This window comes from Typopeltis vanoorti, chromosome 15 (assembly GCF_054136105.1).
Source record: "Typopeltis vanoorti isolate ZY-2024b chromosome 15, IOZ_Tvanoo_1.0, whole genome shotgun sequence".
In the NCBI taxonomy this organism is placed as follows: domain Eukaryota; kingdom Metazoa; phylum Arthropoda; class Arachnida; order Uropygi; family Thelyphonidae; genus Typopeltis; species Typopeltis vanoorti.
Window position 1 is genome coordinate 38,089,099 of NC_143563.1, and position 15,762 is coordinate 38,104,860.

Below are 15,762 nucleotides of genomic sequence, written 5' to 3' on the forward strand. Positions count from 1 at the left end.
ATTTTCAGGCGCAAACTTTGTTTGCTTACACTTGGATAAAGGATTAAACTAAATTTATTATAGTCTAACCAAGTGAAAAATAAACTTCCAACATCTTTCTCTAAATCCAGAGTGATTCAATAATAAGGTGGTACAACTGTTGGCAACTCCTATAGGTAAATATGACCTCTCCTATTGCTTCTGCCTTAGTATCTCTACATTTGGGTCTGCCTCCCACTAACGAGACCTCAATATAGGTTGAAACCAGTCTAAGTAGTGGCCCTTCCCTTAATGCATAGCAGTATACATGTCCGCAAAGAGATGTGCTTTGCATTATCGAGGATACCGAGACAAGGAGTGATGAGAGGTTGGTCCACCTTTGCTCGGCGTTGCACTACCTTACCTCAGTGCTGAAGATATTTTCAGGCACAAACTTTGTTTATAATTATAAGAAACACACATATTAACCACAGTGAAAATTATTTACTTGTAAATATTTCATCCTAAGTATCTTAGGACATCATCAGTACAGTAGTTTAAACAATAATAGGAATAACATACAATTAGGACGCATGATTACAATAGAATGTCATTAAACGTGCGTAATGTGTTACAAAAAAACACATCATCATCATCAAATTCCTGCCATGTACCCTCAAGGGGTGTACAGGATATGACAGTATTACATGAAAAAATTACATCATTACTAACTTCCTATCTACAATTTTCCTCCAAATCAGTCTGTTACTTGTCAAGACTCCAACATTATCAGATCTTATATTTCTATCATCTAAGGCACTTTGTACCGTATCAATCCACCTATATCTTGGTCTTCCTCTGGGTCATTTTCCTGCCAACCTGGCAGAGAACACTTGTTTTGCTAATCTTTCCTCTCCCATTCTATTTAAGTGACCATACCATCTGAGATTAGCTCTGCTAACGCATTCCTGGATGCTGACAATGTCAAGTTCTTTCCTAATATCCTCATTTTTAATATGATATTGCCATTGATGCCATCTGTTCACGCCTCTAATCTTTCTCAGGACTCTCATATCTGCGGTCTCTAGTCTTTGGTCAAGTGTTTTACTTCTGACCCAGCTCTCAGATCCATAAGTTAAAATTGGTTTGAACACAGTCTTGTATACAGCTAATTTAGTGTTCCGACTAATTTCTTTCTTATTCCATATGAATTTATTCAATTGACTTCCCACGAAACCAGCTTTGCTGATTCTGTTGTCTATTTCTATATTTAGTTTACCATCTTCAGTAAAACCTGTGCCTAAGTAGCTGAAATGTTTTACTTGTTCCACAGGTTCTCCATTCACAACACAGTTGACATTTTCAATGATTCTGCCTATTTTCAGTGTCTTTGTCTTTTTATTGCTGACCTTCATACCATATCTATTACAACAGCTATTCAATTTAGTCAGAGAATCTTGCAGACTTGTAGCGGATTTATTTAGAAGTATAACATCATCCGCATAAAGCATAGAGCTGACATTAACATCTCCAATTTTGATATCAGGTTTAATACCACATTCCTTCATAATGTGATCCATATAGATAATGAATAACAGAGGGGATAATGTACATCCTTGTCTCACACCAGATTTAACATTAAACCATCTTCCTGTACTTCCTTCAATTCTAACTGCTGACTCACAACTCAAATAAAGACTAAGTATTGCTTGATATAATGCCCCATTGACACCATATAACTGCAGCGTATTGAATAGCTTCTCTCTTGGCACCTTGTCATATGCCTTTTCCAAATCGACAAAACTTAAATACAGATCTTTGTTATATTCCCATGCTTTCTCGACTATTTGTCGTAAAGTGAAGATCTGATCCTGACAGCCTCTATTTGGCCTGAATCCAGCTTGTTCTTCACCAAGCTTTTCTTCCACAATTCTTCTCAACCGTTTCTCAAGTATACTTGCATAGATCTTGCCAGGAACACTCAGTAGGGAAATACCTCTGTAATTCTCACATTCAGTTTTATTTCCCTTTTTATATATGGGTACTATGAGAGCTCTACTCCAATCATCGGGAATTCGTCCCTCTGTTCAGGCTTTCTGAACTATGCAGTGCGGCCACTGTAAGACTCTTATACCACCATACTTCAGCATTTCTGGTCGAATATCATCAACTCCTGCTGCCTTTCCACATTTCAAGCCTTTGATGGCTTTTTCTACTTCAAGTATGGATATGTATTCCTGACTGCATGCCTGGTCAGTGTTTTTTATCACTATGCTGTCATCACTGCTTGTTTCATTTAGCAGTTTTTCAAAGTAATTACTCCATACTTCAAGGATATCTTTTTCTCCTGTTTTCATTTCACCTTTATCATCTCTAATTCCTTTTACAGCACTCTTTCCTCCATTCCTAAGCTTCTTCAACAACCTCCAGAATATTTTTCCACCTTCTTGATATTTATTTTCTATATTCTTGCCAAAGTCCTCCCATGACTTTTGTTTAGCTAGTTTTACACACTGTTTAGCTTTCTCTGTATTCTGTAAGAGTAAAAGCTGACTTATTTGCCAGGAACTTTTGATATGCTTTCTTCTTTTCCTTCACTGCCTCTTTAACTTCCTGTGTCCACCAGGGAGTTCTGATTTTTTTTATCCTTGCACACAACCTCACCACATGCCTCTCTGGCAGAATCAATCAATGTTTCCTTCAGAGTTTGCCACTGAATCTCCAAGGTTTGATTCCTGTTCTCAAACTCTTTCATTTTCTTTTCAATAATATTTCTGTATTTTAGTCTGCAGTTCACATCTGAGAGCTGCTCAACTTTTATTCGCTTTAAAACTTTCTTACATGTTATTCTTTTCAATATGAAATTCAATTTTATCCTGCTCAAGACTAAATAGTGATCACTTCCAATTTCAAATCCTCTGTACACTCTGGTGTCCTGCACCAGGGAGAAAACATCACTATCAACAATAACATAGTCAATGAGACTTCTTATTCCTAGACAAAAAAACACAACTAATAATAATTATTTTACACAATTTTGTATGACAATTTCCCATACTTCAGGAATAGTAAGAACGTCGTTGCGGTTTAAATTTGGTCTGTGTAGTAGGGCTTCAGAACCTTCTTTATATAAACGTTCATGTTTATATAAAGATCTATGTAAAAGTTTAGACTTTTCCCAATGGATCCTATGGCTTGGATTTTCAATTCTGCATTGAGAGAAGCAAGATGTTTGCGGTTTAAAGAGATGAATGTGGTCTTGATGTTCCGAGATGTGTTTCTGAACAGACCTTCCTGTCTGTCCAAAGTAAGACAATTTGCAAGAGCATGGAATCTCATAAACACCAGGCAACATCAAAGGTGACAGTTTGTCCTTAGGGGAAGGTAACAAGTTGTAAATTTGGTTGATAGGTTTGTAAGTAGTGGCAAAATTGTATTTCTTCATAATTTTAGAAAGACGTTCGGAGATGCCTTTGACATAAGGTATGAGAATCCTATGGACTTCTTCTTGTCTGGCTTGATGTGGGAAAGTGACTGATGATTTTTTGAGTTGTTTTAGGATTATATATTCATTTAGGATGGCTGTATTTTTGATTACTTCTAATTCTAATCCTAAAACAACTCAAAAAATCATCAGTCACTTTCCCACACATCAAACCAGACAAGAAGAAGTCCATATGATTCCCATACCTTATGTCAAAGGCATCTCTGAACGTCTTTCTAAAATTATGAAGAAATACAATTTTGAATTGTATTTCTTCATAATTTGCAAGACAAGCAAAAATTTTTAATAAATTTTGACTTGATAAACGAGCGACATCTTGCAATACGAGTACTGTATTACCTATACGCTTTATCTGCCGAGCGTCCCGTGATCACAAGCCACTCGGGATTGTGGGTAATCATCTCACATGTGCTAGCATTGTGACCACGTGTGTGTGCACAAAGCATTTTTTTATTTTGTGTCCAAATGTAGTGACTGTTCTTTATAAACTGTACTACGACAATGGCCCCAATGAAGAAAAGGGTTGAAAGAAGTGGCATCCATAGTGTTGTGAGGCACAGAGAGGCTGCGAGTTCGGACACAAAGGCAGCTGTGGCGTTCGCTGCCGAGTTTCAGAAGCTGATGGTTTCCAAGTGTTACCTGCTGCAGCAAGTTTTTAATTGCGATGAGACAGATAGCAGTGATTTTGTTAGTGACAATGAAAGTCGTCCTACCCAATACAATTAATTGTATTTACTGTAATATGTAATTGTAATGTAATTAATAAATTCGATTACTTTATGTATTTTGTATTAATCATTTTTATCTGAATATTTTTGAGTTTTGGAATGAATCATCTGAGTTTCTATTATTTCTTATGGGGAAATTCGCTTTGATATAAGAGTGCTTTGGATTACAAGCACGTTTCCAGAACGAATTATGCTCGCAAACCAAGGTACCACTGTACTTACAAACCTATCAACTAAATTTACAACTTGTTACCTTCTCCTAAGGACAAACTCTCACCTTTGATGTTGCCTGGCATTTATGAGATTCCATGCTCTTGCAAATTGTCTTACTTTGGACAGACAGGTAGGTCTGTTCAGAAATGCATCTCGAAACATCAAGACCACATTTGTCTCTTTAAACCACAAAAATCTGGTCTCTCTCAGCACGGAATTGAAAATCCAAGCCATAGGATCCATTGGGAAAAGTCTAAACTTTTACATAGATCTTTATATAAACATGAACGTTTATATAAAGAAAGTTCTAAAGCCCTACTACACAGACCAAATTTAAACCACAACGACATTCTTACTATTCCTAAAGTATGGGAAATTGTCATACAAAATTGTGTAAAATAATTATTAATTTTTTTTTTTTTTGTTTTGTAACATGTTACGCATGTTTAATGAGATTCTATTGTAATCATGTGCCCTAACTGTATGTTATTCCTATTATAGTTTAAACTACTGTACTGATGATGTCCTAAGATACTTAGGATGAAATATTTACAAGTAAATAATTTTCACTGTGGTTAATACGTGTGATCTCACCACAGGTTTCATTATTTAAAAAAAAAAAAAAAAAAACTTTTTTGCTTACACTTGGATAAAGGATTAAACTAAATTTATTATAAGTATGGAAATCACAAATGTGGGAAAGTATAAACATGTTTACAGAATACCCATTTGTTCTACTTACCATGGAGAGACAGCTGGCTTAAATTCACAGTATCATTCAGCTGACTTTAAAGAATGGACCTAAGTGAAAACTACAAAATTCAAAATTATTCAAAAATTATCAAAACTACAAAATTCTAACATTCTCCCTCTTGCTTATTTATTTATTTTTATATATATAAAAGTATGGTGAAAGTACTGTTTAAAAAGAAAGGTAATTAAAATAGAGATGAAGTTCTCTGTTGGTAACACAAAGCAGTTTTTCTGAAAGAAAAAAAAAAATGAAGATCTGAAAAATAAACAGTACAACTAAGAAATGAATTTATTGATTTTCTTCTCATCTATTCAAGAATATATAATCATTCCATTGAGTGAATTTTTGCAACTATTTTTATTAATAAGTGAAATAATAAACTGGAAATAATGCTTAGAGTGTGAAAGGGATGCATTTAAAGGATAAATAGGGAAAAATCCAGAAAGTCCCAAAACATTTGTGAAATTAAACTTGTGTGGTACAGAAAAATTCAAAAATTATATTGATATTAATGATGATGCCATGGATGTTTATTACATAGATGCATATTATTTCACACACACACGCATCTTGTCATTTTTTTTGGAATGTCGTGAGAGGTTTAAATTCATATCAAAATCATAAATAAAGGAAAGAGAACAGCCTGAAACCAACTTCTCCCCACCATGCGCTCGCACGCACACACACGCAAAAGTAATGCTTGATGGAAATTTATTTTTCAACACTAAACATATAATCTTGTATATGTGACATAAGAGGCAGAAACACATTTTCTGAAGACATAAATCATATCACTAGTCAGTCTTCTTAGGATAGCATATTTATATACTAATTAGCATCTTTGGCAAATTTTTAGTTTAAACCAAAACTTTAGCATGCTGAAACAGAACAGTATTACAAGTAACATTAAAAGCGTAAATGAAGTAAAAAATATTTCATATTGGTCTTTCTGCCTTTAAGGGTATTGCAATGTAATTTCCTTCAAACACTTCAAATACAGGAATGGAAATTAAAAACTAATCATGTTAAAAAAAAAAGTGAAGAGTTGGAATTATCAGTTTTCCGTAAACATCCTACATACACGCAACAAATTGTAACTGATATCAATTGCAATTCATAATATCATTGAAATAGTAATTTAGTGTTAATAAACATTACATTGACTGAACATAACATTTAACAACAACTTAGAAAAAAGATACATTTAAATGTTACTTTCTTTTCCAACTAGAACATCAGAGGTTTACACTAGATGACCTAGATGCTGTTATCTTTCATGCACCTTACTGCAAGTTAGTCCAAAAATCCTTGGGAAGACTGGTACTTAATGATTTTCTTAGGGATTCCCATCCAGATAAAAACAGAAAGTATGATGGTTTAGATGCCTATAGGTTAGTACCAATGTTTTATATTATATCATATTATATTTAAAATACAGTTTATTCTTAATTCAGAATATACAGTGTATTCAAGAAATTGTATTTATATTACATATCTGCTTTAAATTTTAACAGGAATCTCACATTAGAAAGTACATATCACAATAAAGATATTGAAAAAGTATTTGTGGAAGTCAGTAAAAAGATGTTTGAAGAAAAAACTAAGCCCAGTCTTTTGATTGCCAACCAAGTTGGAAATATGTATACTCCATCCTTATATGGTTGTCTTTCATCTTATATTGCAAGGTATAGTACATATTTAAGATATCAAAAAAAAAAAATTCAAATTTGGTTTTGTGAATTGCAGAGTTAATTGGATAATATTTTGAGGTCTTTAAAAAAGTGTTTTATCATCTAAATAAATTTTATGTCATTGTTGCATATTATATAAAATTAAATGTGGATATGAAGCTATTTGGTTTTGAGGTTGACATAAGTAGTGTGGGATATCTAATAGAATGTTGTTAGATACCTGGGAATATAAAAAAATTATTTACTGTGGCATACATGTTATCCTATAGTTATGGATACCCCACAGGTTTCACTATATATATATATATATATATATATATATATATATAAATAAATAAATAAATAAATAGAGGATAATGACTGAAATGTTGGTAGATTGGTTGGAGAAATAAAAGGAAGTTTTGATGTTATGTATTTTAATTTTGGAAATATTTTTAGAGATAGCAAGCAGGAGCAAAGTGATTGAATTAAAAAACTTTTCATGCTAACTGTATCCAATAGTATATGAGGGAAGCAAGATAATTTAGTGCTGGATTTGGTTACATGTCTCAGAAGATTTGACTGAGTTTCATTATCAGCAGTTGATTAGAACTATCACAAACTTTAAGTTTATATATATGGCTTGAATGTATATGCAATGATAATTAAATCTGACTGAATAAGTGCTATAAAAGGATGATAAAAACTAAAGATATTCTGGATATCACGAGTAATGGTATTATTTCTTGGGCCTCAGTAATGTCAGAAGACTAATTGCAGAAGGCAAAATGCTCACAGGCCACAATACATACCATACATATCAGTTTGTTGCATTTGGTGGATTTGAGTGGTGGAGACAGGGAGTTGTAGCGCAGGTGTCCTCCCTTGATGAGTCGTTGGACTCCCTGGAGGTGTCAGGTAATAATAATAATACCTTGCCTTTCAGCATTGGGGCATTCACCCACTCTGACATTGCATTCCACTCATTCAGCACTCGCTATGCAAAAAATTTATTTTTTCGCTTCCTTACTTATGACTCTTATACACTTCACATGATCTTTTATTCTCCAACCATCCATTATCCTCTACAGTATTCTCTCCTATATCTACCTGAGAAGCTGTTCTCATCAACATGTTCATTATTCTTTGTTTCAGTATGGATATAGACCAGATTGCATGTCAGTCATATGAATCTTCTTTACTAAAGCCTGCGGGAGGTGGAGAAATGGAAGATGGAATGTATTCATGTGGAAAAAGGGCTAAAAATAATTTTTGAATCAGATCTTGGAATGTTAATACCTTACTTCAAACTGGAAGAGTGGAGATTGTAAAGATGGAGATGATAAAATTGAAATTAGATGTTCTGGGAATTGCTGAGGTGAAATGGAAAGGAAAAGGAGATTTCAGAACAGAGGATGGAATGAGAATAATTTACTCAGGAGGGGAAGAGCAACATCAAGCAAGTATTGGTATAATATTGAATAAACGAGTGGCAGAATGTGTGGAAGGCTACTGGCGAATCTCGAACAGAGTTTTGGTGGTAAAGATGAAAGCAAAACCAAGAAATGTTCTACTTATCCAGATATATTTACCTACTTGTGATTATGAGGATGAGAAGGTAGAGAGAGTTTATGGCGATATAGAACAGGGTTGGAAATGTAAAGAAACAAAAGATATAATTATAATACAGGGCGATATGAATGCAAAAATCGGAAGAGGAAGATATCGTTGGGCTATGTGGATTGGGAGTGAGAAATGAAAGAGGAGATGTGTTGTTGGATTTCTGTAGAAAACATGATTTAGCAATTATAAATATTTGGTTTAAGAAATATCCAAGCAGATTGTATACATGGAAAGCCCCAAGGGAGGATATAAATAGTAGAAGAAATCAGATAGATTATGTTTTGATAAACAAAAGATACAGAAACATTATAAAAGATGTAACAACATATCCAGGAGCAGACTGTGATACAGATCATATATTGTTGTCAACTAAGATGAGGATTAATCTAAAAAAATAACTGCAGGGAAATGGAACAAAGCATGGAACATGGAGCGGCTGAAGATACCAAGTACGGCGAATGAATTTGCAAAGAAAGTAGAGGAAGAAATGAATGAGAGAAATATACAAGAAAGTGGTGATGTAAGTGAAAAATGGAAGATTCTGAAGGAAAGCATAATTACTGCTACAGAATTACATTTAGTCAAAAAAAAAAAAAAAGGAGAGAAAAGAAAGAAACCATGGATGATTGACAATATTTTGAAGAAAATAACACAGAGAAGAAAGAAAGTTAGTTAATAGTAAAACAGAGGAGAAAAAAAAGCAGTATAAAGACTTGAGTAGGGAGATACAAAGAGAGAAAAGAAGGAAAAAGGAAGAATGATTACATGAAATAAGTAAAGATAGAACATCAAAGGCAGAAAGAAATGACATAAAAGGTGTTTATAAAATCATTAATATGATGACAGGAAGGAGAAAGATGCAAAGGACTGGAGCAATCAAGAATGAAAGAGGTGAAATTCTGATAGAAAAAGAGAAGATATTACAGAGATGGGAAGAATATGTAAGTAAAGTTTATGAAAATAGAGAAAGAGGAGAAAATCAAATGAAAGAACATAATGGGCAGAGACTGTACATCATGAGGGAGGAATTGAATCTAGCAATTCAAAACATGAAAGAAGGAAATTCACCTGGAATATATGGTATACAGATAGAACTTATAAGGAATATAGGTGAAAAAGGTATGGAAGTGTTATGGCAAATTATTAACAGAATTTATGAGGGACAAGAATTACCAGAGGAGTTTAGAAGATCAATTTTTATCTCCATTCCAAAAAAGACGGGAGTTTTAGACTGTAACATTTTTAGAACGATATGTCTTATAACTCGCACAGCAAAAATCCTGGCGCAAATAATTTTAGAGAGAATTAGGAATGAAAAAGAAATGAATGAGCAACAGTTTGGATTCCAAACCAACAGAGGAACTAGAGAGGCTATAACTTGTTTAAGAATTATTGGGGAGAAAACATTAAACCATGCTGGAAAGTTGTTTTTGAGATTTCTAGATTTTGAAAAGGCATTTGATACAGTGAAACATAAAAGATTTTTTGACATTCTAGAAAATATTGATATTGACTGCTATGACTTGGAAATTTAAAGAGATTATATTGGTCACAAACAGCGTCAGTATGTGTAAATGGAGAGGAAATAGGAGAATTCCCGGTGGAGAGAGGAGTTAGACAAGGATGCAAGTTATCACCATTATTGTTTAACCTTTATAGTGAACAAATGCTTAGAGAGGCACTTGAGGATGTAGAAGAAGGAATAAAAATAAATGGAAGAATCATTAATAACTTAAGATGTGCAGATGATGTAGTGGTGATGGCTGAAAGTGAAGATGAATTACAACAATTTGTTCAAAGAATTGAAAACTATTGTAAAGAGTGCGGACTAAGAATTAACACAAAGAAGACCAAGATAATGATAATGGTTAGAAAAATAGGAGATAATGTAAAGATAAAATGTGGAGGAAAGATTTTAGAAGTGGAAAGATTTAAGTATTTAGGTAGCTGGATCTCAGAGAAAGGAACTTCAGAGTTGGACATTAGAAATAGTATAGGCAAAGCTAAATTGGCATTTATGGAAATTAAGAGAATTTTAATAAACAAGAATACTAAAATAGATGTTAGAATTGGAATAGTTAAAGCAACAGTTTGGAGTATTGCAAGTTATGGAAGTGAGTCATGGACACTCAAAGAGAGATATGGAAAGAATTAATGCATTGGAAATGTGATGTTATAGAAAGATGGAAAAGATTAGCTTTACAGAGAGAGAGAATATCAAATCGAGAAGTTTTAAGATGAGTTGGGATGGAAAGAACGCCGCTCAAGAATATTATGCACAGAAAGACCTGATTTGCAGGACATCTTCTGAGAGGTTCTTTGGGACACCTGACAAGAAGTATATTACAAGGGAAAGTTGAGGGGAAGAGAAGATGTGGAAGACTAACTTGAGAGTGGTTGAATGACATCGTAGAATGGACTGGTTTAAGAATGATGGAAGCGACAGACAGAGAGAAATGGAGAAGAGCTGCTCATTTGCTGCAACTCTCTTGCTAGAGGATGCTACCGGACAATGACGACTTAACATTCTAGAGCCTTTAGAGACAGTCACCCTTGCACTCTGATGTTTCTTTATCACACAGATGGTAATTACTTTGAAAAGTTTTTAAATCAGTGACTTAACTGATTTAATAATCCTACTGGACCCTTTATCTATAGGAGTAGATGTTATCATGAGAAGTACACACAAAGCTCATCGAACTGTGTCTTAACTGATTCAATGTGTCTACATTCACAACACAGACAATGCATTCCACTCTCCATGTAAAGAACCTGCTCCTCACTCCTCTGGTCACACTCTTCTTATGCAGTTTTCAGGGATGCCCTCTCGTTCTGTTCCCCCCCCCTCTCTCTCTCTCCTATTCTATGAAAAATCTTTTCCGAGTCAACTGGATAACAATCCCCTGACTAACTTATATGTTTCAATCATATCCCTCCTCCTGTTCACGAGACTTTGCAATTTACATTCTCTCAATCTGTCCTCGTATCTCACATTTCAAAGAACACTGACCACCTTTGTGAATCTTCTCTGGACCCTTTATAACATATCCTCGTCACCATGAAAACCCGGTGACAAAATCTTGTGCACATTAATCCATGTATCATAGAAGTGTAGCTAGGCATTTGTAGATGTTTGACTAGAAATGTGCAAAATATGGAGTTATGGTAGCTACTTGCTATAGCAAACACCACTGTAACAAAATATGGGACATGGCAGGTCTTTTCTATAGTTTGTTATAATGCAACATGAAAACGGCTATTTTAAGCTCACTATTGCAAGCTCAAAAACCTTCACAGTAGCAAATTTAACTTTCTCATAAATGATATAATCCAAGTCACAGAATATTGGGATTAATCTCCAGGAAGTACTGCTTAAAATTTATTCTCATTTTGTATTAAAAAACTAGAAAATAAAAAAAAATGAGAAATTGTAACTGTGGTTAGAAAAAAAAATGGTGGGAAACAGAATAATATAGTAGGAAATTGTAGATTGAGGATTGGCAGGAACATCATATATAAAAGCATGTAGAACATAAAAGTACAAATGCAAATAATAACAGAGGCATAGAAGAGTACAAAATGAAAACCTATAATTAATATTTAAATTCCAAAAGATTAAATTAGATTAATGTCACATAGATGCAGTCTTTATAATGAACTAAATAAGTATACTTTGTACCATTTTTTAAAATTAAACATAACCTGAAAACTTAGGTGGTCAGTCAATTAGTGACCCCAATTACAAAGAGGGAAGTGACAGGAGTGATGATTAGCTAACTTATGCATTCAACCTAAGGGTATGTGGGTTAGGAAAAGTGACTGGTAAAGCTAGTGAAACAAGTTGGTTTCCTGATCTGACAGAGACTAATGTTCATCAGGAAGTCTCTATCCAGTTAGGAAGCTGAATTGTTCACACCAAGTTTGCCAATCCCTGTCCTTTAGGCTAATATAAATTATAAGTTAAAACTGGTTTGAACACTGTCTTGTATACAGGTAATTGAGTGTTCCGACTAATTTCGCTCTTATTCCATATGAATTTATTCAATTGACTTCCTACCATACCAGCTTTGTTGATTCTGTTGTCTATTTCCATATTTAATTTACCATCTTCAGTAAAAATTGTCCTAAGTAGCCGAAATGTTTAACTTGTTCCACAGGTTCCCCATTCACACAATTGACATTTTCATCAATTCTACCTATTTTCATTGTCTTTGTCTTTTTAATGCTGACCTTCATACCATATCTATTACAACAGTTATTCAATTTAGTCAGGGACTCTTGCAAACTTGTAGTGAATTTATTTAGAAGTATAACATCGTCCGCATAAAGCAAAGGGCTGACATTAACATCGCCATTTCTGATATCATGTTTAATACCACTTTCCTTCATAATGTGATCCATATAGATAATGAATAACAGAGGGGATAATGTACGTCCTTGTCTCACACCAGATTTAACATTAAACCATCTTCCTGTACTTCTTTCAATTCTAACTGCCGACTCACAACTCAAATAAAGATTAAGTATTGCTTGATATAATGCCCTATTGACACCATATAACTGTAGCGTATTGAATAGCTTCTCTCTTGGCACCTTGTCATATGCCTTTTCCAGTTCGACAAAACTAAAATACAGATCTTTGTTATATTCCCATGCTTTCTCAACTATTTGTCGTAAAGTGAAGATGTATAGACATGTATTCCTGACAGCCTCTATTTGGCCTGAATCCAGCTTGTTCTTCACCAAGCTTTTCTTCCACAATTCTTCTCAACCGTTTCTCACGTATGCTTGCATAGATTTTGCCAGGAACACTCAGAAGGGAAATACCTCTGTAATTCTCACATTCAGTTTTATTTCCCTTTTTATATATGGGTACTATTAGAGCTCTACTCCAATCATCGGGAATTCGTCACTCTCTCCAAGCTTTCTGAACTATGCAGTGCAGCCACTGTAAGACTTTTATACCACCATATTTCAGCATTTCTGGTTGAATATCATCTACTCCTGCTGACTTTCCACATTTCAAGCCTTTGATGGCTTTTTCTACTTCAAGTATAGACATGTATTCCTGACTGTATGCCTGTTGAGTTTTTTTTTTTACTACTGTGCTATCACTGCTTGTTTCATTTAACAATTTTTCGAAGTAATTACTCCATAATTTAAGGATATCTTTTTCTCCTGTTTTCATGTCACATTTATCATCTCTAACTCCTTTTATAGCACTTTTTCCTCCATTTCTAAGCTTCTTCAACAACCTCCAGAATATCTTACCACCTTCTTGATATTTATTTTCTATGTTCTTGCCAAAGTCCTCCCATGACTTTTGTTTAGCTTGTTTTACACAGTATTTAGCTTTCTTACATTTGTCTCTGTATTCGCTAAGAGCACAAGCTGACTTATTTGTCAGGAACTTTTGATATGCTTTCTTCTTTTCCTTCACTGCCTCTTTAACTTCCTGTGTCCACCATGGAGTTATGAATTTTCTATCCGTGTACATAACCTCACCACATGCCTCTCTGGCTGAATCAATCAGTGTTTTCTTTGAGGCTTGCCACTGAATCTCCAAGGTTTGGTTGCTGTTCTCAAACTCTTTCATTTTTTCTTCAATTATGTTTGTGTATTTTAGTCTACAGTTCACATTTGAGAGCTGCTCAACTTTTATTCGCTGAAAAACTTTCTTACATGCTGTTCTATTCAATATGAAATTCAATTTTATCCTGCTCAAGACTAAATAGTGATTGCTTCCAATTTCAAATCTACTGTACACTCTGGTGTCCTGCACCAGGGAGAAAACATCACTATCAACAATAACATAGTCGATGAGACTTTTCTTATTCCTTGCCTCTTCTGTCCATGTGAATTTGTGCACATTTTTATGTTGGAACATGGTGTTTAGTAATAACCAGTCCATGTCCTACATGGACTGGTTATTACTAAAAATCCTACAGGTATTTGCCATTATTATTGGCTTTGCTCTTTTCACCAAATTTTCCCAAAATATTTTTGTATGTCTGACAATCATTTCCTACTCTGCTATTTAGATCCCCAACAAGGAGCAACTTTTCGTTTTTCATTGTGTCAGTTGCTTTTTCTAAAGCATCAAAAAATTCCTCCACTTCTTACCTTAATAGAACCTTCTGTGGGACCATAGGCACAAATAAGTCTCATTGTCCAGTTCCCCATTCTCATATTTGCACACATCACTTTACTTGAGACTACCTGCCATTCAAGATTAGCCTCGTATTTTGTGTTGAATACTATGGCTACTCCTTCTCTTCCTTTATTGTCATTTCCTGAATATAACATTTTGTATTTATTGTTCAGAAAGATTCGCCAGTTTTAGAAGAAATAGCTTTGTCTTTTTTGTTTCAGTCACCCCTATTATGTCGATCTGGTGCTTATCTAATTCCTCAGCCAGCTCCATTTCTTTGCCACTCAGGCTTCTTGTGTTGATAATACTGATCTTTAACTCTGGTGATTGTTGAGTTGGGGGTGTGCTTTCAGATTTGTTCCTGTAGCTGACTTTTCACTGTTCGCCCTGGTTTCCTGGAGAAAACAACAGGTGCCTTGTTTAACCAGGCGACGCCTCAGCCAGAATGAAATTTTGTCATGTTGTGCCATCATTTTTTATATTGGTTTAAGCCAAGAAGAATACAATTTGGTCAGTTAAATCCCAAATTGCCAGCCCATCCTCGTTCGTTCAGTATCCAGATAGATACCCAACAGGGTGTACCACGAGAAGGTGAGGATTGGACATTAGGTCAGAAGCCCTGGTTGGTTCTCCATATTCCTTTAAAGGCTATGTGGAGGTCTCCTCTCAGTTATACAGCTTTAAGCACCTCGAATTACAACTCTTATGTTGAAAATCAACGCAGTTTGATTTAAGTGTGGTACAAATATATGCACCTACCTCTAATCATTCAGATTAAGAAATTAACAATTTCTATAAGGATCTCTCCAACACTCTCAGAGATAATGCATGTCACTGGAAAATTATATTGGGAAACTTTAACTGTAGTGTAGATAAGAAACAAAGACTTACTGAATTTGCTGAGCCAGGAATTGTACATAAGTAATACTTTATTTTAAAAAAAAAAGAAGTAAATGAAAGTGAACCTGGAGATCAATAAATGGAGAAATTTTAATTAAATTGATTATATTATGATGAACAACATGGAATTGTTAGATGTTTCTGTTGTCATGCAGGTTAACTCTGATAAGTGAGAGCAAGGATAATTGCTGGCCTGGTTGGCCAAGTGGTTAGCATATTCGCTCTCCATCCAAAAGGCTGTGGGTTCAAATCCCGCCATG

The 15,762-nt window shown here is 34.5% G+C and overlaps 1 protein-coding gene across 3 annotated transcripts in view; it reads left to right on the plus strand.

Moving 5' to 3' along the window:
* Positions 1 to 15,762, plus strand: part of Hmgs (hydroxymethylglutaryl-CoA synthase) — a 169,161-nt gene that overhangs the window by 109,217 nt on the left and 44,182 nt on the right. For all 3 annotated transcript variants that reach the window (XM_090404627.1, XM_090404626.1, XM_090404625.1), the window contains exons 5-6: positions 6,390 to 6,549; positions 6,673 to 6,843. In XM_090404627.1, the coding sequence (XP_090260753.1) occupies positions 6,390 to 6,549; positions 6,673 to 6,843 (331 nt within the window). The remainder of the gene's footprint in view (positions 1 to 6,389; positions 6,550 to 6,672; positions 6,844 to 15,762) is intronic.